This window comes from Ruditapes philippinarum, unplaced genomic scaffold (assembly GCF_026571515.1).
Source record: "Ruditapes philippinarum isolate M1 unplaced genomic scaffold, ASM2657151v2 ctg1281_1_1_1_1, whole genome shotgun sequence".
NCBI classification, from domain to species: Eukaryota; Metazoa; Mollusca; class Bivalvia; order Venerida; family Veneridae; genus Ruditapes; species Ruditapes philippinarum.
The window spans coordinates 277,675-305,083 of NW_026860830.1; the positions used below are offsets into that span (position 1 = coordinate 277,675).

The 27,409-nt window shown below is 32.1% G+C and overlaps 2 protein-coding genes across 3 annotated transcripts in view; one reads left to right on the plus strand and one right to left on the minus strand.

Annotated features, from left to right (window-relative positions):
- The window catches only part of LOC132713504 (receptor-type tyrosine-protein phosphatase delta-like), a 208,087-nt gene that overhangs the window by 162,126 nt on the left and 18,552 nt on the right, over window positions 1-27,409 (minus strand). Inside the window, exon 2 of one of the 2 annotated variants that reach the window (XM_060696141.1) lies at window positions 2,210-2,279. The gene's annotated coding sequence lies outside the window, so the exon portion shown is untranslated. Of the gene's footprint in view, window positions 1-2,207; window positions 2,280-27,409 lie in introns of both variants that reach the window. The other variant, XM_060696132.1, reaches the window with a different exon arrangement.
- On the plus strand, window positions 18,000-19,707 carry LOC132713505 (uncharacterized). Its single transcript, XM_060696149.1, has 3 exons — window positions 18,000-18,248; window positions 18,561-18,630; window positions 19,326-19,707. The coding sequence occupies exons 1-3, from the start codon at window positions 18,068-18,070 to the stop codon at window positions 19,705-19,707; spliced, it is 633 nt and encodes a 210-aa protein (XP_060552132.1). The 5' UTR covers window positions 18,000-18,067.

Genomic DNA, 27,409 nt, shown 5'->3' on the forward strand with positions numbered 1-27,409 from the left:
CAATAAATAAATGATTTAAATAAATTGTATTCTATAAATTCTGAAATATTAGATATAAATAAATTCTTACATACTTTCAGACTGGCCTTGTAGAAATCTCTGCATCAAATGGTGGTCAGTAAAACTGACCTCCCAAAAACAATTATTAAGTATATATCAAAGTTCATAAACTTTTGTGACATTTACTGGAAACTGACCTGGCAAAAACAATTATAAAGTATATAATTATCAAAGTTCATAAACTTTTGTGACATTTACTTGAATTCTACAAAAGTACTGATAATTGCCCATTTCAGATCAAGTTCTCTAATTTGATAAGTTGTTTTCCAATCGTAAATGTACCAACATATTTTATGTATATACATGTATAACATACATTAGAGTGCTGGCTTCTGTAGTGATAATTATGCTTATCTAACCTGATAAATAGTATTTGTTCCTTTAAAATTCTGTGTTTTTTGGAATTGAATAGTCTATAGTTATTATATATAGGCATGAAAGGACAAGTAGTATTGACCCCTAGAGGGTGAACCAATACCTAGTCCATTGAGAGTGAGCCAATAACTGGTCCCTAGCGTTTTAGCCAATATCTAGTCCATTGAGAGTGTGCCAATATCTAGTCCATTGAGAGTGAGCCAATACCTGGCCCCTAGACGGTGAGCCAATACCAGACATTATAGTGATGGAGACCAACTTTGTGTTTTTCAATTATACCATTTTCCTTCTCACCCATCAATTTGTGTAATTGACTTGTCTTGCTGTCAATTGGAACTTAACTGAGGAATTCTAAAAATCAATCTATTATACAGGGAGAGAATCCTGTTATATAAATTCTGATCAGTGTAAGTTAGGGTTACTTCCCTTTTACACATATTTTTCACCAGTGACAAGAAAATGAGTTTCCATTTAATGTGTACTGTTTCAAACGTAAGACATCAAAATTTAAATACTGTGAAATCATTTCATTATAACAGAGTATTATTAAATAATAATTATAGAAATTGCTCTTGGTAAATGGGGTATTTTGTATAGAAATGATTTTTTTATCTATGGATGCAAAAAATATAGTCTGCCCTGATCTGTGTTAAAAAAAAAACAACTCCGATAACAAAATGATTTCACAGCAGTTAAAACATAAAATCATTCTCACAATTTTATTTACTTACAATAATTATTGTTTTCTTTATTTTACTTTACAGGTATGAAAGTTGTTCAGTATAATTCTGATCAAAACAACATGTAGAAAGTTAGACAATTAATAATATGTATTGTCATTATAAACATTTTTTTATTTTGTTGAATTTCAAGTCCTGCATGAACATAGTATAGGTCACATGGCAACTTTTCAGCTTTACTGGTGGAGAAAAAACCTCAGGTGCCCTACCATGCATTATTTCAGGCACAAACTGGCACCTGAGTACAACGGGAGACGCTCAAAATCCCCTTGATCATAATCCCCTTGGTTGATAAACGACATAGTGATCGAAATCACCTCAACAGAAATGACAGGGTTATCATAATCCCCTTGGCAAAAATAAAGGGGTGGTCATAATCCCCTCAGTGGGTAGTCAAAATCCCCTCAAATAATTTCTTTGCAGCTGAAATTCTGAGATGTAATCGTGGTGAACTTCTACAGAAACGAGTGATCCCTAAGACTTCGGGTTCTACAATTATCAAATAAAAAAAAATTCGTGCATTAAAATTCGGAATTGTAACATATGTAAAAGTCTTCAAAAATAAAAAAAGGGGAAAATATATTTTTGTTTAATTTTATATTAACTTTTAAAATACAACATTATATTTAAAAAAAAAATTTTGTTTATATTTTTAAAAAAAAAAATCATCTTTTTTCCTCACTCAATAATTTTTCAAATTTTTTATGTAAAACAATATTTTTACAAAAATAAAGAAAAAAATTGAGAAAGGGGGTTGTTTTCACAATTGGGAAATTTTGCCCACCCAATTTTTGCCGGGGTTTTACACCATAAAGGGGATTAGAACCCCCCCGGCATTTCCCTTGTTGGGGGGATTTCAACTAGTCTTTTCACAATTTGAAAAAGGGTTTTTTTATAACACCGATTTTCAATACTTTTTTCCCCAAAATTAAAAAAATAAAAAGTCTTTTTTTCATTAAATCCTTAATTTTATTAAAATTGCCCAGTTTATGAAATTTTGTACTCCGGGAAAGTAAAGATGATTGTACATACTTTTTTCAAACCATGTTTCTCTCTTTTTATCTTCTGTCCATTATTGCCGAGTTAATACTCTCTCTGACACAACTGTAAATAGAAAAATACAAAATTGATATTTTTATCCTTAAAACTTTACAATATATTATTTCACATAACACTATTTTCTTTATGCTTGTAAACAACATGGTAGGATGGAATATATCCTGTATTTATTATTATATTAGTATAGTAACTGCCATGCCAATTAACTTGTTTACTTCATAATTTGTCACGTTTTGTTTTTTGTGTGTGTGCAACTACACAAATGACATGATAATTATATAATGCAGATGATAATATGTGATAATTACAATAAGTTAATGTTGCAGGAGGATAATTGTCACAATAATAACAATGGCTGCAAAATGCCACAGTTACTCTGTCCTTTTAATCTAACACTTAATCTGCTGGAAACAAAGTGATGAACTTTTGCCACCAGTATAGAGCCAGGCTAGTCTGCACATTCATGCAGTCTGACCAGGCTCTAAAACTATTGTAGATCAATTTTTGTATTTTGATATTGAAATCCCTAAAACTTTGAACAGGCTATCAGGGCAATTCAGCAGGTTGCTGGCTAATTGGTAAAAATATAAACCTTGTAAACATTCATTTCATAATACATTATTTACTATAAGCCATTGGCTTTCACATGTAAATACATCAATGTCTTTCTATCTGCTTCTAATTTGCTGTCTTGAAGTGTCTTTCATATAAATTATCATGCTAAATACCTAAAATGAACTTGTTCGTCTTATAATCAGATTTTTGAAACAATTTGTTTAATAACTGAAATATCAACAGCACAATTACAAAAAAAAAAAAAAAAAAAAAAAAAAAAAAAAAAATCCCCCATTATAGCAATAACAGCATCTGGCATAATCACTGACAACAAAAAACACATAAATTATTCAGGAGCAATTTAATAAACCTGAAATGAAGATTAATGTGTTTATCTTAATACAATAATAATTATAACTCCCCAAGAAAGTACCTTGCTTAGATAATTAACCTTTCAGAATTCGGGTGTGCTTACTTGAGACATTTACAGTATAATTATCTCCTCTTAGAGTATATCACTCAAAATGCTTAGAATTAGTAATCTCCTTAAAGGCTTGAAAAGCTTCTATCCAATTCCACATAATCAATCAGTGGAGGCAGAAATGGGCATTAAAATATCGGGAAAAATATATCAGGAATTATTTGTAAGAAATAATTCCCCTGTCTTTCAGTCTTCAATTGATCAGACAATATAAGAGTCTGGATCAGCTGTCCCATTTTTATGTAATGATCGAGGGAAATGGAAGGATGTTCTTGAAATAATTTATCCCAGTTTTATCAAATTCATCACTTACATGACAAGAATATGCATTTTACCACCTCATATATCTACTAGAAGAAGAGAAAAAAGATTCAATATTTTCATGCCTGTTAACTTCCTAAGCATTAAATAAAAACATTAACAGAACCAGATTCTTCCATATTGATGTTAAATACTTTTAATATAGACTCAATTTTCATTGGATTAACCTGTGCCAGTTTGTAAAACTGTTTTACTTTAAAAGCCAACATTTTTAGCAAAAGAATAAATTGTAAATTGATAAAGTATTTCAATTGCATCAAGAAAGACAACTCTGTAAAGTATTTTTACAAAACAGTTTCAAGTAGTTCTCTCCCTTATATACTTCTCTGTCAACAAGTATTACAAAATGACTTATTTCTCCTACAACATTTCCCAGTATATATAACATTTTTCATCTATATAAAAACATCAATCTTATCAGTCAAAAGATCTAGAACAAAGTGTATTGGTACACTGCTTCTTGATAATCAAAACTTTTTTTCTCCACACACACAAAAAAAAGAAAAAAAAAAAAAAAAGAAATATGTTTTCATCACCGCCCCTAATCAATTTGATAAAGAGTTCAAACTTGTAGCTTGGAGCAGACGGCCACTATCTGTGATGTAAAGATTAGGCACAGTATGGAGCAAGTATTCAGGACAATTTCAAGAGAAGCCGTTGACAGGTTTATTTCTGTAAGAATGATCTAGAACTTTTCATGAAAGTTGAAATTTTGATCTATTTACTTGCAACAGAAGTAAATAATTGAGTTCAGTTTAGATTTGTTGTATGAGAACAGTATCAAGAGATAGTAGTCAGCATTAAAACAGTTCAATGTTAGTGACAATGATTGTAATAGTGCCATCAGTATAGTCCGACCAGTGATTTTTCATCTTATATAACAGAGGCCTATAAAGGGCCTCTTCCCAAATAGAATTTTTTTTTAAAATCATCCAATTTTTATAAAAATTCCAGAGTTACGCCTGCTTTTTTACTTCCCAGCGATAATTCATCCCAAAATCAGGAGGCTTATGCCTATTGGTATATTTCCCAATAAAGTGAGAAAAATCACTGCAGACTTACCCGCAGATCCCTAATTGAAGTCTGACCAGACTATGTTGGCTGCTTTGCTTATTTAACCCTTAACCTGCTAAATAACTTAAATGGACTTGTCCGTCTTTCAATCTGGACAAACCCATTCATCATTTTTAGGGAAAATTTTCAAAATGTGTGCTGATTGATAGTAAACAGTACTGACCATGTTCAAACAGCACAAAGAAATGCCAGATGATCTTTCTCTGCTATGGTTGCACCATGGGTATAGAATCAGTTGCTGCCAACAGGCGAATGATTAATCAGTATTTTGAAAATTATTTCGCTTATCTTACAATAGGGCAGTTCCAAATTCAAAACATAGCACCACCTAAGCCACTAACACAAGCCTATGATCATTTTAAAAATCATTCAATTTATACTGAACAATCAGTTCACCAAAAGATGACAGACTTCTTCAGTAAAGACACCAGGAACAACCATTAGATACATACACGCATGGATACATTTCTAATTTTCACAGTTCCATAACACAACTTCATTAATATGATATTAATATATCACAACTACATTAATATGATATTAATATATCACAACTACATTAATATGATATTTATATATCACAACTCCATTAATATGATATTTATATATCACAACTCCATTAATATGATATTAATATATCACAACTACATTATGATATTTATATATCACAACTCCTTTAATATGATATTTATATATCACAACCCCATTAATATGATATTTATATATCACAACTCCATTAATATGATATTTATATATCACAAATCCATATATATGATATTTATATATCACAACCCCATTAATATGATATTTATATATCACAACCCCATTAATATGATATTTATATATCACAACTCCATTAATATGATATTTAATTATATCACAACCCAATTAATATGATATTTATATATACCAACCCCATTTATATATTATCACTTCAATTATATATCACAACCCCTTTGAGACCTTGAATCACAACTTGAACATAAAAACAGGGTCCTGGGAACCAGAAAAAAGAAATTGTTGCAAAACTTTGTTGGATTGCAGTTAGATGGTATGATTGTGCAAATTGATCTTACTGGTGACATGTGCAGCAAAAAAAAAAATACCAGCATTCCATGACAGCAGCATCTTATCTTGAATGAATATAACTATTTTTTATGAAAACATCATCAACTATTCATGAGACAAGTTCATGAATAACTTAGACACTTGTTTCTGTTATTTTCAACAGGGAAATCAAACCACTTTTAGTAAGGAATTGTGAAACAAAAAAACCTGCATTTTCTGTAGTCAATCATGCAATGTTTTTCTCACAACCTTACAATAATCTTTCGAAACACGACAATGAAAGCTATGATTAAATCTGTGAATAATTCTGATCACTTTTTTATTCAAAAAATGCTAAGATTAGGCTGACATTTCCACCTAAAAAAAAGTAATGAATTGTCTTAAGTTTTTTTTCTCCTCGTTTTTTTTTAAGCCATTAAATCCTTTAAATCTATGAAACTGTCAATTAAACCTTCAGAGAGAAAACTATCAGACTACAAAGGTACACCCCACTGACACCTCAAAATAGGTGTAATGATTCCCCCAGCTAATAGTTCTGCGATTTTCCCTGAGAGTTATCTCTGAGAGAGTTATCGCCCCTGATTTCATGGATCAATCATTTTCAGTATAATTAGCTTCAGAGTGATTTATCAGAATTCTAAACAAGAGTCAGTAGATATATATATACTCAAGCATGCACCAGTTCATGTACAGATCAAGCATTGCAATCTCTTGTAAAAACAACAACTGCTAGATTATTTTACAGCTGTGATCCATGCGAAAATGCACCATTATGCATGGTTTTGTCATTTGTTCTGGCAAGCTTGGTAAACTCCCTGCATGTGAAATTCATTATATCATCTAAGTTTCATAAATCAGACGTATTTTACTGGCGTAACAATAATATGTGCATTTTAGAAATAATATCACATTTACACACAGAATTAAATCGTGGAGATAAACAGCGAACGGCTATTAGCAAATTGAAAGGAATCTAAAGAATAAAACCGTATTTTCAAAAGTAAAGTAAAATTGCACTTTTATTCATTAAGACGTTGCATTTCCCTGGTTTATGTTACACATGTCTGTATTATCTTGAATTATTACATAAAGAACATCTAAATTTTCAAAACCTATTGAAGAAGTTATATGAAAAGTGTCAAAGCAAAGTTAAGGCTATGGAAATGATTTTAAACATATTGTAAAATAGATTTACATTTCAGATATTCAACATTTACAATGCACTTATAATACTGCTCAATTTTGTCCTTCAATTATTATCCTTGCAGAGTTAGATTTTACTGAAGAATTAAATTTTGCTGCCCTAATTAACTTAATGATGCTCATTACAAACTTACAGTACCCTGATTCATTTGACTTAAAAAATGTTCATTTAAAAAATGTGCCAAATCAACTTTTCCGCTAATATAGTAAAATTCATGTACCTAACCTTCAACTCTTTATGTTTAACGGTCACTACATCAATATTTGAAGGCAAAAGGTCAGCCTGCTAATTGAGGTAAACCTTCATTAATTGCTAACGAGGCAGCACAAAGCTGGATCAATGATAGATCAATTGAATCTAATTGTTCCCATAAATATCCAATAATAGAAGATAAACATGACCAATTACAGCCATATGGTCCTGATTTACTGCATGTATTATACTCCACAACAATTTAACACAGGTGTAACTCTGCCATTGTTATGAACAATATGTTTGCCCTTATCTCACAGTCTATGTGTCAATACATTGTATTCTGATACTTGACCGTAACCTTTTCAAGTGCTCCAGCCACAAAACTCTGAGGCAGCTAGCCTATGCAAACAGCTGCAGAAGCATGGACCAAGATCCCAATTAGCTGGACCGAGAATCCAAATTAGCTGGGGCTAGACTCTTAATACCCCGGTCACATATTCACGGAAAACGCCCACGGAAGAGCCACGGATTAATTCCGGCATCGTCCGTAGCTACCCGTACTGGTCAGTGGCTCTCTGTATTGTAACCGTAATCAATCGTAGTAGTCCTGCTATATCCGTAGCGATCCTTGACAATTTTTGAACATGCGCAAAAAATTGCTACGGAAAAATCAACCGTAGCGTATCCCTACTAGTCCGTATTAAACCGTACTGATACGTACTGGTCCGTAAGAAAACCGTAGTTAGTCCGTACTGATTCGTAGGCCCCAACTTGTCAAGGATTTCCACGGTTTGGTACGGATAACTACGTATTTGTACGGTAACCCTACGTATAAGCTACGGTTTTAATACGGATTAATACGGCATTGTCACGGAAAGCCACGATCGTAATACGATGTACTACGGAGAGGCAAGGATAAGCACGGTCTTATACGGTTTATTGCGTTGCCACACGAAACGGTACGGAATGGTACGGTCCAACACTGTTTAGTACGGATAAATTAAGTATCATGTATTTTTTAAAGGGTATAAATACTACCTTGACATATTTGCGTGAACATTCAATAAATGATAATTGCCATTAACTGGCTGCAATTGTGTATTGATATGGCTCAGAACGCGGAAGCAGTGGTGACATGAATAGAGGTAAAAAATATATTAATATTGTACTACAATTCAAAAGTAATAGAATAACATTTAATGTTACATATTTTACAAAACATTGGGTCGTGAAATTTGAGTAAATATGTACATAAAACGAAGTGTCTCATAAGCCTCGGACGCTGGCCCTTGAGTGATAATAAGATTAATAAACAAGCTTTTCACATATTCTTAAAACATAAACATCCACGATAATTAATGTAATTGTAAAATGAACAGAAAATTTTCAAATCAAAAGAGAAGCAGTATTGATCAACATCTTTCATTAATGATTACTAGTCCATATATAATCAGGTAAGAAAAGGTGAACTAGAGATGGGCTTTTACGAAGACCCCTTCATGTTTAGTATGAGGCTCTCAGGGTCTAACTTGTTATGGATCCGGTGTCGTTCAAGAAATTCACTTAAATCGGACCTGATATGTCTCGGGGATCGGACGCGATGAGGCCGAATCCTCTCCGCCAAAATCATTGAACTCTGCAATTCGTTTTCTTTGTGTTCTTTTCTTGTGAGGCATTTTATAAAATTGAGCATGCAAGAGGTTGTACACGGATATAATAGGTCCGTATAGATCCGTGGCTATTCGTTCTTCTCCGTATCAATTCGTTCTTCTCCGTATCAGACCATACTTACTCGTACTAACCCGTGCTTACACCGTAGCAGACCGTAGTGTATCCGTAGTGCGTCCGTCCTGATTCGTGTTGCTCCGTATCAAACCGTGTCAGTCAGTAACAATCCGTGTCTATCCCGGGGCTTTCGGTGGTAAATCCGTCGAACTCCGTACTCATACCGTTGTGTTTCCGTACTGGAACCGTAGCGGACTACGGAATTTCACATTTCCGTAGTAATCCGTGCACAATTAGACCGTAGCTCTTCCGTGGCATAATCCGTGAATATGTGACCGGGGCTTAAGTTAGCTGGGATAAGACTCCCAAGTTAGCTTGGCTAAGACCACAAATTAGACCATCATTCATTCTCATCAAACTTACAATACAAATGGTTGCATGGTCAGTTTAGGCATGAATTTCTTAAATTGAACTATACATTATCAGTTTTGGGAATATCATGACAAATTTGAATTAAAGTGTTGGTCACCCTGCCAGCCAACAGCAGCTGAGCCTTATGACCTGACTGGACTAAAGGTATCAGCTCTCTGGTCTGAGCAACGTAAAGGCTGATATTGAAATCCCTGATATTAATTCTGAATTACTTAACATTTTAATAGCTTGATGATGGAACAAAACAAAATAAAATCTTCAAACTGATCTAATTTGGTTCAGATATTGATTTACCAACCTCTTCTCAATATTTTCATCAAAAAATTTCTTCACCACAAAAACAACACTTTATACAAACAGAAGACATTGGCATTTGTTTAGAAACAGAAAATGACATTAACAATTTTCTGATTAAGAAAAACACACTTTTCACTTGAAAAGCAATGAAAAATGCACCCACATCTGCTTGTTAACACTTTTTTGTAGATCCTGTGTGAACATTAGAAGAATAATTTATTTTGTAAACAAAGGTGTTAAATATTTTGAACACAGCTTGCAGTAAAGGGTTATGGTTATATCAGTTAATTTTAGAAAGTTGCTGATTTCCCGATTCTGTCAGAGATAACCAGCTAGCAGGTGATGAAATTCTTGATAACATTCTAGCCTTTACTCTTAACTTTCTACCCTGAATCCAAACAAATAGAAAAAAAAAAAGAAAATCCTGCTAAATTATTATGAATATTGCATGGAAAAGTTTTGACAAAAATAATTTTAAAAGAAAATGCCTTGACATAAATTTCATCACAAAAAAAAATTGTGAAAGGTTAATTGAAACATGTTATTCTTCTAATTTTGAGCATAAATTAATTTTCTGGATCACTAAATATGTCGGTAATCAGATCAAAGCAAGTCTGAGATTTCTGCCAATAAATACAGAAACATGTACATTAGTTTTGTTCAGAGGCAAAGAAGTCCCCTATTAATGTTACAAAGAATTTCAATGCCATTAAAGACCGTAAAGGGACTCAGCTGAGTTTTGATGTGTTTTTTTTAAAATATATTTTCGAAATTTCTATACCATCTGATAAAGGTTTTTACTAATAACATGTATACAAAAATTTCACTATTTCCATTTTTCCAGAGTTATCATTTTATTATTGTGCAATATGACATGAAAATAAAAATGCCTTGAACTAAAATAGGGCTAGGAATCGTACCATATATTGATTTTCAGTTTAATTCTGAGTATATTAAATTAACATAATTTATTCTTTTTCATATTTTTGCCTTCAGTGCCAAAATTGGTTTATGTTACATTTTCAAATTTAATAAACCATAATTACTTTTCTGGACCTTAGTGTAGCTTCATTAAGGAATCAAAAGTTTTCAGCAGTTTTGTCCGCCATAATTTTCCAAAAATTGAAACAAAGTCATTGAAGTTTGTATATTTGACTATAAAAACATATAATTGAGCCGTGTCATGACAAAACCAACATAATGGGTTTGCGACCAGCATGGATCCAGACCAGCCTGCGCATCCGCGCAGTCTGATCAGGATCCATGCTGTTCGCTATCAGTTTCTCTACTTGTTATAAGGTTTGTAGGCGAACAGCATGGATCCTGATCAGACTGCGCGGATGCTCAGGCTGGTCTGGATCCATGCTGGTTGCAAACACACTATGTTGCTTTTGTCATGGCACAGCTCATATAATTATAACAAACAATTAAAGACAGCATTCAAAGGTATTAACTAAAGCAAACACACTATCATACCTGTCAATGGGATAAGCATCAGTGAAGAACTGGAGAGGTGGGGGGGGGGTATAGAAAAAACAAGTCAAGAGTTGAGGAGGGAGATTATCTCTACAATAGGTATCATGATGAAACATTAGATAGACTAATGCAGCATTCACTGAGTGATTTCCAACCTGATGGGAAATAAATCTGCTATAATTTATGAGCAGTTGAACAGCATTTAAAACCCGGGGATAAAACTTTCTGAGAAAATTGAACATACAAACAGAACGTTACTGAGAGGGAAATATTTTGGTATGAAAGAGACAGAATGGTTCTATGTTTCACCTTTTCTTGTTTGCTTACTTTGGATATATTTCAATTAGTATTTTTTTCATTTTAGGGTCAGTAAACTGTATCATTGACATCCTTCAGGGATGTTTTCTGTTCTAAATGGTTTTCTCTCCTACTCAAACAAACAAAGACAAAAACCTTTTCAAACAGATATTTTGATTCATGTAAACTGCCTGAGTCATTATTATTGTAGCACAAATAAACCAATATTTTTTTAAGTAACTCAACATGACTTCAAGGCATCCATTGTTCACAGAATTTATATGCTGTATTTAAGAAAGAGGATAAATTTTTAATCAACTTTAACTTTCATATATTGAACATTTGTACAATAGACATGTTTTGATTATTCAAACTGTCCATTATAAAATACAGAAACTTCAGTATCAAAATTTTGAAACTTTTTATGCAGCCATTTGTTGTCAGCAAAAAACTGCAAAACTGTTGGCTCAGAAAAGCAGCGTTTAAGTTAAGTTTGCATTCACTTTGAAGCTTAATTATAAGAGCTGGTCAACTTTATATTTTCTCTGTAAAAAAATCAAGAGAAAAAAAAATTAAATCCGTTTTTTATGTCACATGTAAATCCAGCGCAGGGAAAAACACGTCTGTATGCTCTGTTCTTTAATTCCTGGAGACTATAAATACCAGATCTAGTAAATCTATTGTGTTTTATAAACAATACCAATAGCCATAAAACTGTAATATACTGTCTGTCCTTGTAGATGTTTCTTCTTATTATTTCTGTAGGGCATATTATATAAAACATTCTTGTGAAAAACAAGAAATCTTCAAATTTTTAAAAAGGTCCAACCTCAAAGTGGGTAGGGGAATTTTTAGCGACAATTCTCACAAGGTAATGGTAGAGAAATTTAAAATGAAATTAAAATAAAGGGTAGGGGGAAAGGGGGTTTTTAAAGAGACAGGGGAAATAAACAACAAAAAGGAAACTGTCAATTAGTTTTAAAAATAAATCAGGAAATCAAATGTGTGAGGCCAGAAAACTTATCAAGATCTCAACTTGACAGACGTTTGTCTTAGAACCCTTTCATCTTTTATATTTTCCTGGAATATCATGAAGGATATCTCAACAATCGTACAAGAAAAGAAGAATTCACCAATATCGTAATAGAATTCACTTTACTTCTACCTTTCAATTGTGTGTTTTTTTTATTGTTGCTGTTTGTCATTTCATGATGTAAATGAGAATATATTGACTACAAAAAATTGAGAAAATGCAATGTAATAATGTACCAGAATGGTCCTGCTTTGCTTAGATAACTTTCAGCAATTCATTCTTAACTAAACTTAATTTAAGCAAACACATGTTAAATATTATCACCATTATGAGTATTTGGCAGGAATAAACTATGTCATACTTTTAACTCTTCATTTTTATTAAATTGATGAACTTTAAATAATACAGAATATGAATTGAAATGTTTGTTCACGATTTTTGCAAAAAAGTATGGATGTCTCTATGCAAATAATCAGTCATTTAGTTTATTTGATTTGCCGTAATTACCCTATTGATTAGTTAATTATAAAAAAAATTCATGACATGGGCATAATCCATGTTCAAACAATAATGCATCCTCTATTTACTTGAGTTTTATCCACTTTATAAAAAGATCGATCAATAATGAAACTCTTGTACAGTAGGGCAATTCTAACAATATTAATATTATATCACATGCCCATGCTGCTTTTGCGGCCTCTTAAAAATGGTACTGCATGGCAGTGCATTAATATTTTGATGTGTTGTCATTTGCATTTTACAAACAAAGCTTAAAGAAGCTCTAAATGTAGGCATAACAATATAAAAGTGATTCTTTTTTTCCTAAGACAGTTTTAATTATGGGTATGTGAAAAATAGAATATAATTAATATTCATGTAGATTTTTGTTACCTTATTTATAGAACTCGATGAATAAAATAATATTATGCTCGCCAGAGGCTTGCAAAATATAATTTTATTCAACTTGTTCAATAAATTTAGTATTGAATCTACGCTCATTTAATATCCTCTATATAGTAACAGTATTAATACACCATAGTCATCTATGTTTTATAGCAATTTGTAAATGATATTTCTTTAATCAAGAATGGACATGCAGTGCCAACTTCGATGCAGTTCCAACATCGATGCAGGGCAAGCCCGTAATATAAATATAGCAGGGTAAAGTTAAGTCAAATAGATCAATAATGAGGAGCGTATCTATGTTTACTGACTGCATCAAACATCTAACATACAAATTTGGCCGACAAATTAATTTCCAAATTTATTGTGTCTGTGTTTTGTAGCAAATAAAAGATGTACATACCAAATGATACAGACAATTGTTTAGCTCTGTTGGGAGACTCTATATTGATTGTACACATTTTATTGATTCCTACGAAACTGCCAAAAAATTGTAGAGTTAACTTGCAAGTAATATTAGCCTATATAAATATCGGAGACAGAAACGACATTAGCCTCCAAGAGACTAGAGTGAAAAGTAATGATCAGTAAAAAATAAATAATAAAAAGAAATAAATAAATTAAAAAAATAAATAAAAAGAACTGTCCAAATGGTTTTAAAAAGATCTTTTTTTTATTGGGTTTTATGTGGCACCTACACGGCACTTTCCAGCTGTACTAGTGGAGGAAAACCTCAGGTGCCCCCGCGTTCCATGCATAATTTTGATATTGCATCCTGTTCCTATAAATAGGAAAAAAGCATATATATTCCACTTTTTTAATTAATTTGATAAGAAACACCCCCTGCGAAATGAAATGCATGAAGTCAAGAATATTTCATACTTTAAAGAACTGTTCATGAACTATTCTTGAAAAAATCTTAAAGCTCTCTTCATGAAGTTTTCTTCATGAAGTGAGGTCTCGTCCCACTTCATGAAGATTTGAAGAATTATTGAAGAATTCATAAAGTTCTGGAAATATTCATGAAATGTTCAAAAAATAAATCATGAATATTTTATGAACTTGATATCCTTAAAATACTCATGAACTATTCATCAGAAATTTCACGAAGGTTTAATGAATTTTTAAGAGAGTTAAAAAATTCACAAAGCATTCTTGAAATAATCAATGTATCATACTTGAAGAGTTTTTAAAACTATTTATCTTATACACGTAATAATAAATCTCTAAAAAGTCAAGAAATATTCCTAAGAGAAAAAAAAAATATATATAGAGATATGTAATGACCTAGAGCCTTTCATTGAAAGAAATTAAGCTTAACTTATATCACAGATTTAAAATTCTCTACAGGAGCTCTATGATATTAAAAAATCAATAACGATTGTTTCAAAACTAAGCATTTACATACAAAAAAGAACACATCTATGCAACCCAATTTTTAATACTTATAAGTAGGTATTATATGTTATTCATATCTGTGCTAAAACATGTAATCAGACACTTATATTAAAGCTATTTTAGCTAATTTAAAACTTGAGAGTCTGACTTAGTTTTCAGTATAAAAACTTGTCTTCCACCACTTTAAATTACACAATGTAAAATTTTAAAGATTGAGGTCATAACACCACTTTCAATCATTAAACCATGAAATTTCAAAGATTATGAGGAGCCTGGAGTTTTTGGCAATAAATCAGTCCCTTGAAATTTTGGGGTGTAATTTTTCCCCAGTGTTAAGAGAAAAATAGTTTATATTAAAAATTTGACAATTAAGGGTCTAAACATTCAAAAATCAATGAACTGGAGACCCGAGAAGTATAACTATTAAGAAATTTCTCTTGACACTGAGTCCTGTTTAAAATTTTAGGCCCAAGATAGTACGTGAAGTTCCAAAAAATAAAAGTCCAACGTGAAAGGAAACGCAATATTTAAATTAACGTTGAAAAACAGAAATTATGGGGTTTTGCACAACACTTAAATGAAAGTTGTAATTGTGGTTTCATTTTTTGTTAGAAAGTGGCCCAGAAAAACAAATGTGCCCAAAAATTCAGTCAAACTTGAATAAAACAGGGTCATGTTTGGGTTTGGGCCCTTGTCCCAATATTGCTGTTTCTGCATCTACCTCCAAATCCATGAAAAACCAATGTACACATTATCTGTTCCACAGGTACATCAATCTCATGACTTTGTATTTGCACTGGTTTTAAATGATTTCCTCCTTCATATGTATGCAGCCAAGAAGTACTGTTCAGTATCATCTTTTTCATCACAGCATAAACTTTATTTGTATCATTCACTAGAATAAGTAGTGTACCAAACCTAACTTGTCAGTAGAATAAAGGACAGCATGACATGTACGCTTCTTCATTCTTGAGTATTCTGCACTGTAGAATTTGTTGCCATTGAACCTTTCTCAAACTTCTACTACTTTCAACACCTAATGCATGTAAAATGTCCCCACTTGGCTGACCTCTAAATGTCTGCACAGAACCAAATATGTCACAATTTTTGTGGCCACAAAAGTCCCCTTTGTTTTTCCCCTTTATTTGAACTGTTTCTTTTCCCCCTTTTTAGATCTTATAAACCCTTTTAACGGAGCTTTTAAAAAAATAAACATTTTTTTAAAATTTTTAAAAATTTTCAAATTAAATTGTCATGGGAAAAATCATATTTATTGTAAAAATTGAACAAAGGTACACCCCAAAAAAGACAATACAATGAGGCTCCCTAGCGCTCAATAAGCCCAAATGGATTTGCACAAAAAAAGATTAGGGGGGTTTAACATTTTTGAATTGTGAGCAACCCTTTTGCTTTTAAAAAATAAAGAAAAAATCAAAAAGGTAGGGTCAAGGTCACTATATACAAAAACTTAAAAAGACCCCATTTTTGGGTTAAACCCAAGGGGTGGTCGTTATAAAAAAGATTTGACTGGGATTTCAACACTCATTTGAAGTAATTTTTCATACTTACAAAGGCCATGCTGGCTACATAGGTGTTTCAGAATATTATCCTTGGTTGATACTATTCAAAGGCAAAACTTGCACTGAAACAATCTCTTTTCAGAAATGTGAATGCATCTATAACCATCAGCTTTTTTCCTTGTTGCCATCTGAAATTTAAAGAAAGGTACATTAATATGGTTTACTGGTTCACCATTCACTTACATGTAATGTGTGGTAGATTTCAGACTTAATTTTGTACATTTGATTTGTTATTGAAGACGATGAGATTATTGCATGTTAAGAAGATAGCGACGCCTTTTGACTTTTTGTGAGTTGTTGAAACTGTGGAACGAACCAAACTTAGCCAAATGTTTTTTCGAAAGTTTACGAAACGCTTCAGCATTATTTTTATTGTCACTAATGTGTTTTCTTTTAGTGTAATATATTTTGACTATAAATGGGAGATGAAAGCTATTAAATTAAAAGAAATATCATCCTATTTAATGATTTAATCTAAATCATTACTGGAATGACCATTTATTAATAATTTTAACTGAATATTATTTTTCTAGTCTGAATGTGTTTCACTTAAAATATATTATGAAAGATATAGTATTAAATAACAACAAATGCAAAAGACCTACATAATGGGGATTACTGACAAGCATACAATTGCCCTGACAATTGTTGGTACATAACACAGGTGCTTAGGTGGCATTGATTTGACCTAAAATGTGTTTGACCTTGTTATTTATACAATAAAATATCAATATATTAAAAAAAAATTTTTTTTTTTTACTGTTATATTATTATAGACAAGGTATGCAACATTCAGGTACGAAAATTATGGGTACGCCGGTTGTCTGTGTTAAAATTTTTCACCGGGCGGTAATATCGTCGGATTTTTGCATGGAATCAATGCACAATATATTTTTCTATTACAATTTACTATATACAGATCCCCAATTAACCGCTAATTAATGTTTTAAAGCCCGAAAGTAAGAAATTACCCAGGTCCGAAAGATGAGACCGTCATGACATGTACATTGTAAGCTGGTATTTACGCTACAAAGAGATCAAACGGGTCGAACTCACATGCAAACAACTGGATTTTACATACTTTTAAATAGTTATATCCTCCAGGAGTGGCACTAAGTCCTATGTGCCCGTATTTTAAGAAAAATTCTACATGTATATAAGGTAATTCCTAAATCGGAAGTGTTTTCCCACAACACGTGCTTGGTTCCCTGTTCCGCTCTTTGTCAATGGATGTGAAACGGAAGCCGGAGAATACTTCCGGTAGGAATTACCTTCTAAAAATATCGTCTACATGTAGGATATTTCTTTAAATACAGGCTCATAGGACTAAGTTCGACTCGTGGAGGATAATTGTTGTAAAAAAGATTCTAACTCCATGAAACGAGTGACACGACAAATCAGTTATTTTGTTTGGGTGCCATCAAAGTGCTGTCTGCCATACTGAAAGCTATCGTTAACGGAATGTGTTAAACGAAATTTGTTTTTTGAGAATATAACCTTTGTCTATCCTTACGTTATCCAAATAATAATTAGATCTACAATGAACCCATTACAATAAAAAAGGTTCGATAAAAGTTGATAAACAATGAATATAATAAATAAATACCTGAAACTAAATAAATATTTTCGTTCACTCACCGTGTGCAAAAGACTGGTTTCCAGCTTGATATCCTGTACAACATTATCGTAGTATCTAGCGCGGGTAACCAATGGCGTGTTTCGTCTGCAAAAATCATAGTTTAACACACGCGGCAAAATATTCAAACATCGCTCAACAAATTTCAACAGACAAACATGGCAGATAGCATGATTTACTTTCTGGTACAATGGGAGGATTGCTATATGAGTGTCATTTCATCCGATAGCGTTCTTTTGCCGAAGAAAAACTCAAAATGGGACTACGAAGAGGGCGATCTAATTGAGGCTGTTTACAACAGAGGGAAGTCGTACCAGGCAGTGATTAGCGAGGTCCATCGTAAGTTAGCTTCGACACATAAACGGTGCTCAGTTGTAATAAGGTGGGAGAGGGGCAGTGTGGCTACAGACGCTTATTTTTGACTGTATACCAAATATTTCTTTGTTAGAAAAGCGACTCAAGTTGCCGTTAAATCATTATCTGAAATTTACGTATCCAAAACTCATAATTTTATGCACGATCGTAACGCTGTGAAGATTCTCTGACTCGTACATATCTGCTTTTTACACGCAGGTGTTTAAAACATTTAGCATTAGAATAATTGAAATATACTATGTATTGTACAAGTTCCTGTTTTTCTTTAAATTATAGGTTCGCCAAAGTTCTCAGCAGAGGTCATTGTGGCAAACAAAAGAACCTCAAGAAGAGAAAGCCCAGATGTGTAAGTTGATGCAAAGTTAGTTAATAATTCTCTTCTAGTGAGCAAATATAAGCCAAACTTCACATGAATGATGAATATAAAAGCAAACAGTGTAGATCCTGATCAGACGGCATGGTTGTGCAGGCTGATCTGGATCTGCACTCAGGGCCAAAAAACCCTTCTTTGTAGAGGCCGAATATAGGCTGCTTCCCCAACCAAACTAGCCTCTTTTTTTCCCCAGTTTCATACTCAAAATTCCCCAGTCTTTTGAAATTTCCCATAGAATTTAGAACAAAATTAAATGATGGTGTTGAATTAGGGTCTTTTACTGCCTTATTAGTATTTCCCAGTGCTTTTTGCTTTTCTATTTTGAAGAACTTGTTAAAAAGTTTGTGTTAAATTTGAGACCCCTTTTCCCAAAGTATGCCAAAATCACGCAATTTTCCCCAAGAAAAAGGCTGAGGCCCCTTCCCAAAATATGGTATTTTGGCCCTGGCACTGGTAGCATACGCGTTAAAACATGTGCCGTAAGTGACAATACTCCCTCCAGCCATTATACAAGACATATTTATTTCATTAATGTTGCCATATTTGGGTCTGCAATTATCTTAAAGTCTAGCTGGAGGTCTGTAGGATGCCTGAATTAGACACATATGGCAGGATTGAGGTTTTGTGACTTTTCCCTATTCAATGTAATTGTTTCCTTTCCTTATCAGGATCAAGGAAGAAATACGGGCACTGAGGAGGAAGATAAGGAAGCTTGAAGATAGGGTTGTGGCACTCGAGTCAGGTGGTTCCAGTCAGCAGGATAATCTATTAAAATTGGTTTCCCACCTGGATGCTAATGATGTCCAGCAAGTTTTATCAACACTATGCAAAGCTATATTCTCAAATGAGGAGTTGATGAACTGCAGCAGAACAGGGAAGAGAACCAATCAATGTTCTGAGAGAGGGCCACACCCACCTTTGGACATTGTTAAGGTTGAAAAGCTGGAGCATTTAGTGCGTGAAAAAACTAACATAAGCAAAGATTGCTTCATTAAAAAGTTCGAAAATATGCAGAAAACGAAAACACTGCGCCAAAAAAAGAAGCAATAATATGTCAATAATATGTCATTGCTGATATGTGAATTAAAAGAGCAATAGTCAATTTTCCCCCAAAAAATTTTTTTTTTTTTATGGAGGGCCCTTTTCTTGTCTCAGAAAGCTTTTTTTGGCCCTATTTCAAGTTAGGGCTTTCCAAAAATTGCCAAAAAAAGCTTTCCTCTTGTGATTTATTTGGGGGGGCTTTTTTGCAAAAATTTTATAAATGGGCCCGAGTTTTTCCCTTTGGGGGTCGGGTGCAAAAACTAAGGCAAAAATGAATTTAAAGGGAATTTTTAACCCTTTTTGAAAAATTTCCCTTTAAAAAGCAAATAATTTTGTGTATGAAATTTCAAGCATTTATCTTCATGCACTATTCACGAATAAAATATTCATGAACAGAAAATGAGACATTAAAATAATGAACAAAAAAATTCATGAACTCTTGTCGTTTCATGAGTTTTTTATGAATAAGTCTCATTTTCTGTTCACTTCTTTCACTTGAAGTCTTCATGAAGTAACTTCATGAATCGTTCTTGAATACTTCATGAATACTTCATGAAGAATGACTAAACATTTCACAAGGGACTTTTCAAAACAAATTTAATAGAAAAGATTAAGACAATTTTCACACACATTACACGTGATATGCACTTTTCAAATCTTTCAACCCCCTTTGCAATTCTTTCAATTCACTTTTCCGTACTATTTACGATAACAAATCTGTTATTTTTTGTGTAAACACAGGAATAAATCACTCCATTATATCATACTTATTAAATGTTTTCTGTTTTATAATGTGCTAACAAACAAAAACAAGACATTCTCTCATACAATATCTATCAACCTTCTCAGAAAAGAAACAATTTTTTTAAATGTCAAGATAGGTCACTGTTTTTTGTATGTAAGAATCCTGCTGAAGAAAAGTTATTAATTGACTTTTTGTTCTAACTGATTGCATTGTACAGGATGCTTCAGCATGATAATAAAGCACCATTCTTTTTTTTTTTCCCAGTATATCATCTATGTTGTATTTGTTCAGTATTGGTGGTGTACAGAACCAGGGAAAATCACCTGGCAGCCTCTGGTGGCACGCACTCAGATTCAGGTAAAAACACTGCCCAAGACTGTTGGTGCATATACCAGAGTGAAACAAACTGACTCTGATGGGTAAGGAAGAGAGAATGCACTACACACACCTTTTACTCGAATTGGTCACACATATATTACTATGATGCCCTGCACATGACATAACTTCCTATAATTATTAATGTTACACACAGACTAACATTTTTATTTGGTGGAAAGATCCGTATTATTTTAGTACTAATATTCAGACTGAGAGACTGTACTTGGAGATATGTATACCGTATATGAAAATGCTTCAAAAAATTTTGGCCAACCTAAGGATATCATATTTAATTTTACGTCCAACATGGACCAATCGTCAACAAAGGTTGAATTCTAAGACACTAAAATTAATACTCATGTAAAGGTTTTTTAATCCAATTCAAATCCATTGATAATAACAAGAATTAAAACAGCAAATCAAAATTTTGATTTAAAGATGGATTTTTTCAATTTTATCTATAAACTTTAGTGATAAATTCATGAAAAATTATAAATAGGTTACTGCTGTATTTCACAAAATCCAACCTCATTCAAAAACAAGATCTTTTCGCTCATTTCTTACAAGTATCACATGATCAAATAAAATTTAACTACAGATGTTAACATATATATGGAGCCAAAAAATAAACACCAGGAAAGAAAATTTGTAAACATGCATCAAAGGTGCTTCAAGACAGTCAGACATTATGAGAACTTTCATGCAAGTACCATGTTCCCATGCAGTAATCAAGCATGATTTTTTTTTTCATTTTTGCAACAAACAAGGGCACTATAAAGTCTTTAAGATTTGAAATTTTAGCACCATAATTGTAAGAAAATTGGGAATATTTCATAATAAAAAAGAAAGAATTCCTAAAGGATGTCCAAAAATGACAAGATTGAAAATAATGTAGGTTCGATTAAATGGACGGTATTGGAATATAGCACCAACTTGAGCAAAATTCTACATTTTACAAAACATTCACATTTTAAGATGATGCTACATTTATATATTTTTGTAAATATAGAGTTAAAATATTGTTTTTCATAAATATTAATTTTATGTCTTAGATATTTGAGCTGACTTGGTAAATGGTCACCTTTTTTTTCTTGATTTATAATTATTTTGGACTTTTCTACAGCTTTGTCAATAGGGAAAATGCGCAATATTCAGCCATTATTTTTAAGAGGAAGAAATCAATAGCAAAGTTACATAAAAACTCTTTTAAAAATCTTTTTGGGCACTTATTTGCAGAACTTAGATTGATCCAAAAAATATATGAATCATTGAAATATTGTGACAAAGTATTGATTTGTGGGCACTTTAAGATCAATGTTTAGTTCTAACAATGGAGGAAGACGAGTGGTAAAAATCCATATTGAGGCGTTAACTGTGGTTCCAACTTTCAAGCTCAGATTTCAAAATCAGATCAGTATTCTTATTTTGTGTCTACAATATCAAGGGAGTGGTATTTTGACTTGACATAGATAATATATACATTTTACCATTATGTATAACAAATTTGAAGAAAAAATAAAAAATAAAATCTCAAAAAAAAACAAACAAAAAAAAATCTTAAAAATTTTGAAAAATTTAAAAATAAGAAAAAATTTAGCTAAAATTGTTGAAATTTGAAATAAAATTTAATTAAAATAATTACTTTTAAGCATATTTTAAATTTTTGTTTAAAAGGTTGCAAACCTTTGGGGGAAAAAAAACAAAAGTCCACAGCCATCATAAACACAAGAGTAACTTAGTTAAATAAAAGAAATGTTATTGAATTTATTTTCTTAGAACAAACAATTATATTAGATTTTGCGCCATACTTATTCAAATAAATATACATGAATAACAGATTACAAAACAGTGATACCTTTCTGAAATTACTTTTATTAGCTTTAAATTTGAAAATTTCAACATTAAAACTTCAATTTCATACAGAATCATCAGCAAAATAAAGGAAGATTCCAATAAAACTGTAATCAAAAGCTTCAATTTAAGACTTGATTAAATCGAACCCGCCCACATTTACATTCTCAACGAAACGAGCCGTTTAAAAAAACGGAAAAATTATTTTTACATGCGTGATGAAACTGACATATTTCCGGGAATGAACAATCGCTATAATGCCTGATCAATTTCATGTAAACTTGACAGATAGTCAATAATATGCCGCAAGAATAGAGCTTTTACAAATTGTCTCAGAGCCGAAGTATATTTATCAAAGAGAAAATAAAACGTCTTTCCATAATCTTTATTCCGGAAAAGAAAAGACCAGTGGTAAAAAATTCTGGAAAAAGAAAAAGACCAGTGGTATAAACAATCCTTCTTTTTAAATTTGCTTCTTTCACATCAGTGGGTTTTATTTGCAAAAAATGGTTTATGACTTTTTTTTATTGATAAACTGACATCTAGAATAAGTCAATCTGGTATTATTAGTTCAATTATATTAACCAATTAAAAATTTATAATTCAATTTAGATAATCATAAAAAAGTTGCTTTTATTGATATAGTCCCAGCCACTAATGACGGTCTGTAAAGACCGGTGGTGCAAAAACCAAACAACAATGACAAACAACAATGACAAATAACGAAACGTTCAGACATAAATTATACTTTAAGCAAAATTAGTCCAAATAAACCTTTTTTTTTTGTGAATCAACATCTATAGACGTTACCTTACTTCATAAACCCGTGTTCAGCAGGCTCGAGGGGTTTTTATATGGGGCTTCGGGCTTTCTGCAGATGTAAATGCACAAAAAAAGGTACATTAATCCTCCTTGTGTACAGTATAATTATCAGCACACATGTAACAATTTTCCAGTAACCTTCTAAATGCTGTAATCTCGCAGTAACACAGAATTTCAATCCTATGTAAATTACCCCAAGGTAATGCTTAAAATATTTATGTTTCCCATACAAATGCTGGTTCAATTCTTTTCCCAAGCAATTTTTACCTTCACTCTAAGGCAAAACAAACTCAGTTGCTTATTCCATGAAAATTACAAATCTGTCTAAATTCAATTAAACTTTATACACTTTGATTGTCTGACTTGCCAGCTAAACATCCAGCAAACTTTCACCAACATAATAATAATTAACTTCAAATACTTACTTTTATGTTTTCTATATTCCAGTTTAAAGCATAAATTGATATTTCTTTACTCCTCAATGAATCACTATATATAATTTCTATTATTTTTGTTTTTTTTTTTAAATCCAATTCAAGTCAGAAAATTTCAACTCTTCCAAAAACATTTGACACACACTTTATAAATAGAAACTTTGTAACAAATCCTGTAACAATACTTCTTTTCAATGATCTTGAGGAAATTAAAATCCACACTTGTACATCTGGCGAAGAGCTGAAACACGATACACAATGCGAAAAGATGTCAATACCACCCCGTTAACTCCCTAATGATGAAAAGTCTCCCTGTTTTCATCCCCCACATATACACAACAACAGCACACCAATCAACAGTCAGTGACAATAGCAGAGATATTGATCATTATGAATCAATATCATGATGAGGATACTGACAGATGCTGTCCCCGTCACAGTCCTCGTCATGCCCTGTCACATACATGCAAAACCATTCTAAATGCAATACAATTAAGTCACTTGTTGTAATTAATGATTAATTGATTTTTTACACACCTAATTGACTAATTCTGATCTTTGTGATAAAAGAAAAGTGGCATTTATTGCTTTAAGGTATTTGTTACTTTATAAAGAAAAGTGAAAAGAAGGTATTGTAGCTATTCACTATTAAATTTAGCTTAATTCAAAATATCCAGTTTCTGTTGATACTATTAAGATAGCAATTTTTCATATTGATTAAGTTTCTTGACAATAAAACTTGTGAAATTTTACACCTCCACCCCCCCCCCCACCACCAAAAGAACACCCACACAAATTATGAGAACTATAGGAATGATAAAAACAGTTGTAAACTAATAAAATCAAAACAACTATAATTTATAAACAGAAAAAAGCTGACATTCATATCAAAAAGGTAAAAGAGGAGAAAGTTCAAAGTCCAAGACACATTACAAACTTTGTATCCAACAGACAAATCATTCATGGCAACCCCACCTAGGGAAAAGTCGAAAAGATTTATAGTTTACAACAAATAATCAATTTCCAAAACAAAACAGTACATGAGCAATATTTCAATTAAAGCCGAGATGTGAACAGATATGGTTTCTGTAAATGTGCTGCCAGTTGGGAACTGAACAACAAGGACAATACATGTAACAGGAAATTAAAACTTCATCTGCTCCATTTCACAAAATGCATAACAATACAGAAGCTGGGAGAACATAAATTAATGGCACGAAATTTGAGCGAGACACTCAAATTACTAATGAATGATCATAAATATACCTGCAATTGATTAATGATCACTGGTACAGAATCCAAATGATTAATTGGTCATGATGTCAGTTTGTACTGTGGTGTATTTGGTAATTTATGTACCTTAAATATGCCAATCAAAATTGAACAGGTCCAGCTGATCTTACTCTTCCATAGGGGGAAAGGCACAGGTCATATTGCCAGTAATCATAGAGTTCAACAGTAATTAATATATTTATTGAAAAATTAAAAATAAGTACATATTTTTGAAGAATTTATTCTGTTATTGTTCCAAGAACATTAATAACCGTGCATATGCTTAACAATAGAACAAAAGCAGAAAATATAAGATGGCGACTACTGCCTTCCAAAACCAACTAAACCCACAGCAATTGAAGCTTTTTTCTTTATCATGTTTTCGCCTTTGTACAAGCCATCTTTTATAAAAGAATTTTCACTCAGTGACCATTTTCTCCTTTTTACAAGAGCAATTTTCACCCTGTGTGGGTAATGATATAGAACTATTTTCTGTGAGAAGACTGTTGAGAAAAATTGTAATCTGCCTTGCAGATATTAATACGCCATGGATTATGAGCCCAGTGAATGCAGTAATCAGGCATGCAACATTTATTCTCAATCATTGATTAACACTCCAGGAAAATAAATGATCCTGCTTGTAACTGCTAGAACTGAAAGAATAATCTCATAATCATCTATATTGCAGCAGACGACAATTGTTAACTTTCCATGAAAAATAACAACAAGGGTATACATAATATTCACTTTATAATGACCAAAACTTTGACAAAGGAACTTTAATTCTGTAACCATTTAAACTTCAAAATTCATAAATTTGTGTAATAGACCTAAACTGTTATTGCCTTTGTTGCTCTTAAACCTTTAACCTGCAGGAGCCGAAAGTGATAAACATTTGCCACCCCTATAGATACACATTCATGCAGTCTGACCCCCCCCCCCCCCCCCCCTTAAAAAAACATTGAAAGGATTTTTTAAAATTCAAATCACTTGGCAAATCCATTACACAAGTTCAGCTTGTTAAGTGTAATAAAATATTATAATATCAAGCACAATGCCTAAACTTGCTATATGCTCAGTGAAACAGTCAAAAGCTGAGCCACCATTACTAGGTAGCACTCAAAAAGTTAAAATGCAACTATATCAACTATTATTTCCATTTAAACTTGTATTTTTTCTAATTTGAGACAGTTTTGAATGTTATAAATATTTAATGAATCACTGAATACCACTTAAGCTATTTTTTCCAGAAATTTACTGCAGGATAATCTATCATTTCAGTGCAAAACATGCACAAAAAAAAGAAGAAATCATTACTAGTATTTTGAAATTATCAAGGAAAATAACTCTCAGAAGGATGGAATTTAAGTTCAAAGATTTTAATTGTCCATGCTCTTTGTGCTTGAAAAGATTAATGAACACACATTAAGCTTAAACAACCACAGTTTTCAAAATCTTAAGTTTATATTATGCTGAATAAAGCCAAGTAAAATAATAGTTAAGCAAAACAACAAATATTATATATTGTGTTCAAATTCAACAAAAACTTTCTTCTTTTTTTTTCAGAATGTAATATGTAATGTGTATGTATATATACCATTATCATCATGTTAAAATCAATATTTAAAAAATAAAAAAAACAGATATTAAAGTCATATCAATTATTTACAGTTTGTCAACCCCCATTCCCACTGCTGTTTTCATTCCATAAAAATCATATCAATAATTCAATCCAATTTGTTATTTTACAGAATGAAGATTCCACAGTTAACAGTGACACATCCCATTATCTGAAACCAGTCAACATTTCTGTCACAGAACCAGTCAACATTTCTCCGACAGAGAACAAAAAACGTTGATGAAATCAAAGAGTCATCCTTCAATGGAATGCAAATTTCATCATGCACAATAAAACACATCGAAGATTGTAACGAGGTCAGATTCCATAACAATGACCTGGTTACCATGGTGATGATGACAATCACGGTGTCTGACAGATGGATTATTCCTGTAGCAGACTTCCATCACCACGCTGGGAGGAATCCTGACTCACTTGAGACGTAAAATACAATTAAGAGACTTGAGTCAATTTTTTTTCCTGTCAATAAAGTATAAAACCCTTGATGGTATAACAAGAGGATAGTGTTTCTTAGACTGGTCCCTCATGTCGTATGTTGTCTTAAGGAAATGACATAAGGAAATATTATTG

Excerpts from the sequence above, each read along its gene's own strand:
- LOC132713505 (XM_060696149.1), top strand. The coding sequence starts at position 18,068 with ATGGCAGATAGCATGATTTACTTTCTGGTACAATGGGAGGATTGCTAT. Across the intron at positions 18,249-18,560 it reads AGTGATTAGCGAGGTCCATC|GTTCGCCAAAGTTCTCAGCA; the intron begins GTAAGTTAGCTT and ends TTTAAATTATAG. Across the intron at positions 18,631-19,325 it reads AGAAGAGAAAGCCCAGATGT|GATCAAGGAAGAAATACGGG; the intron begins GTAAGTTGATGC and ends TTTCCTTATCAG.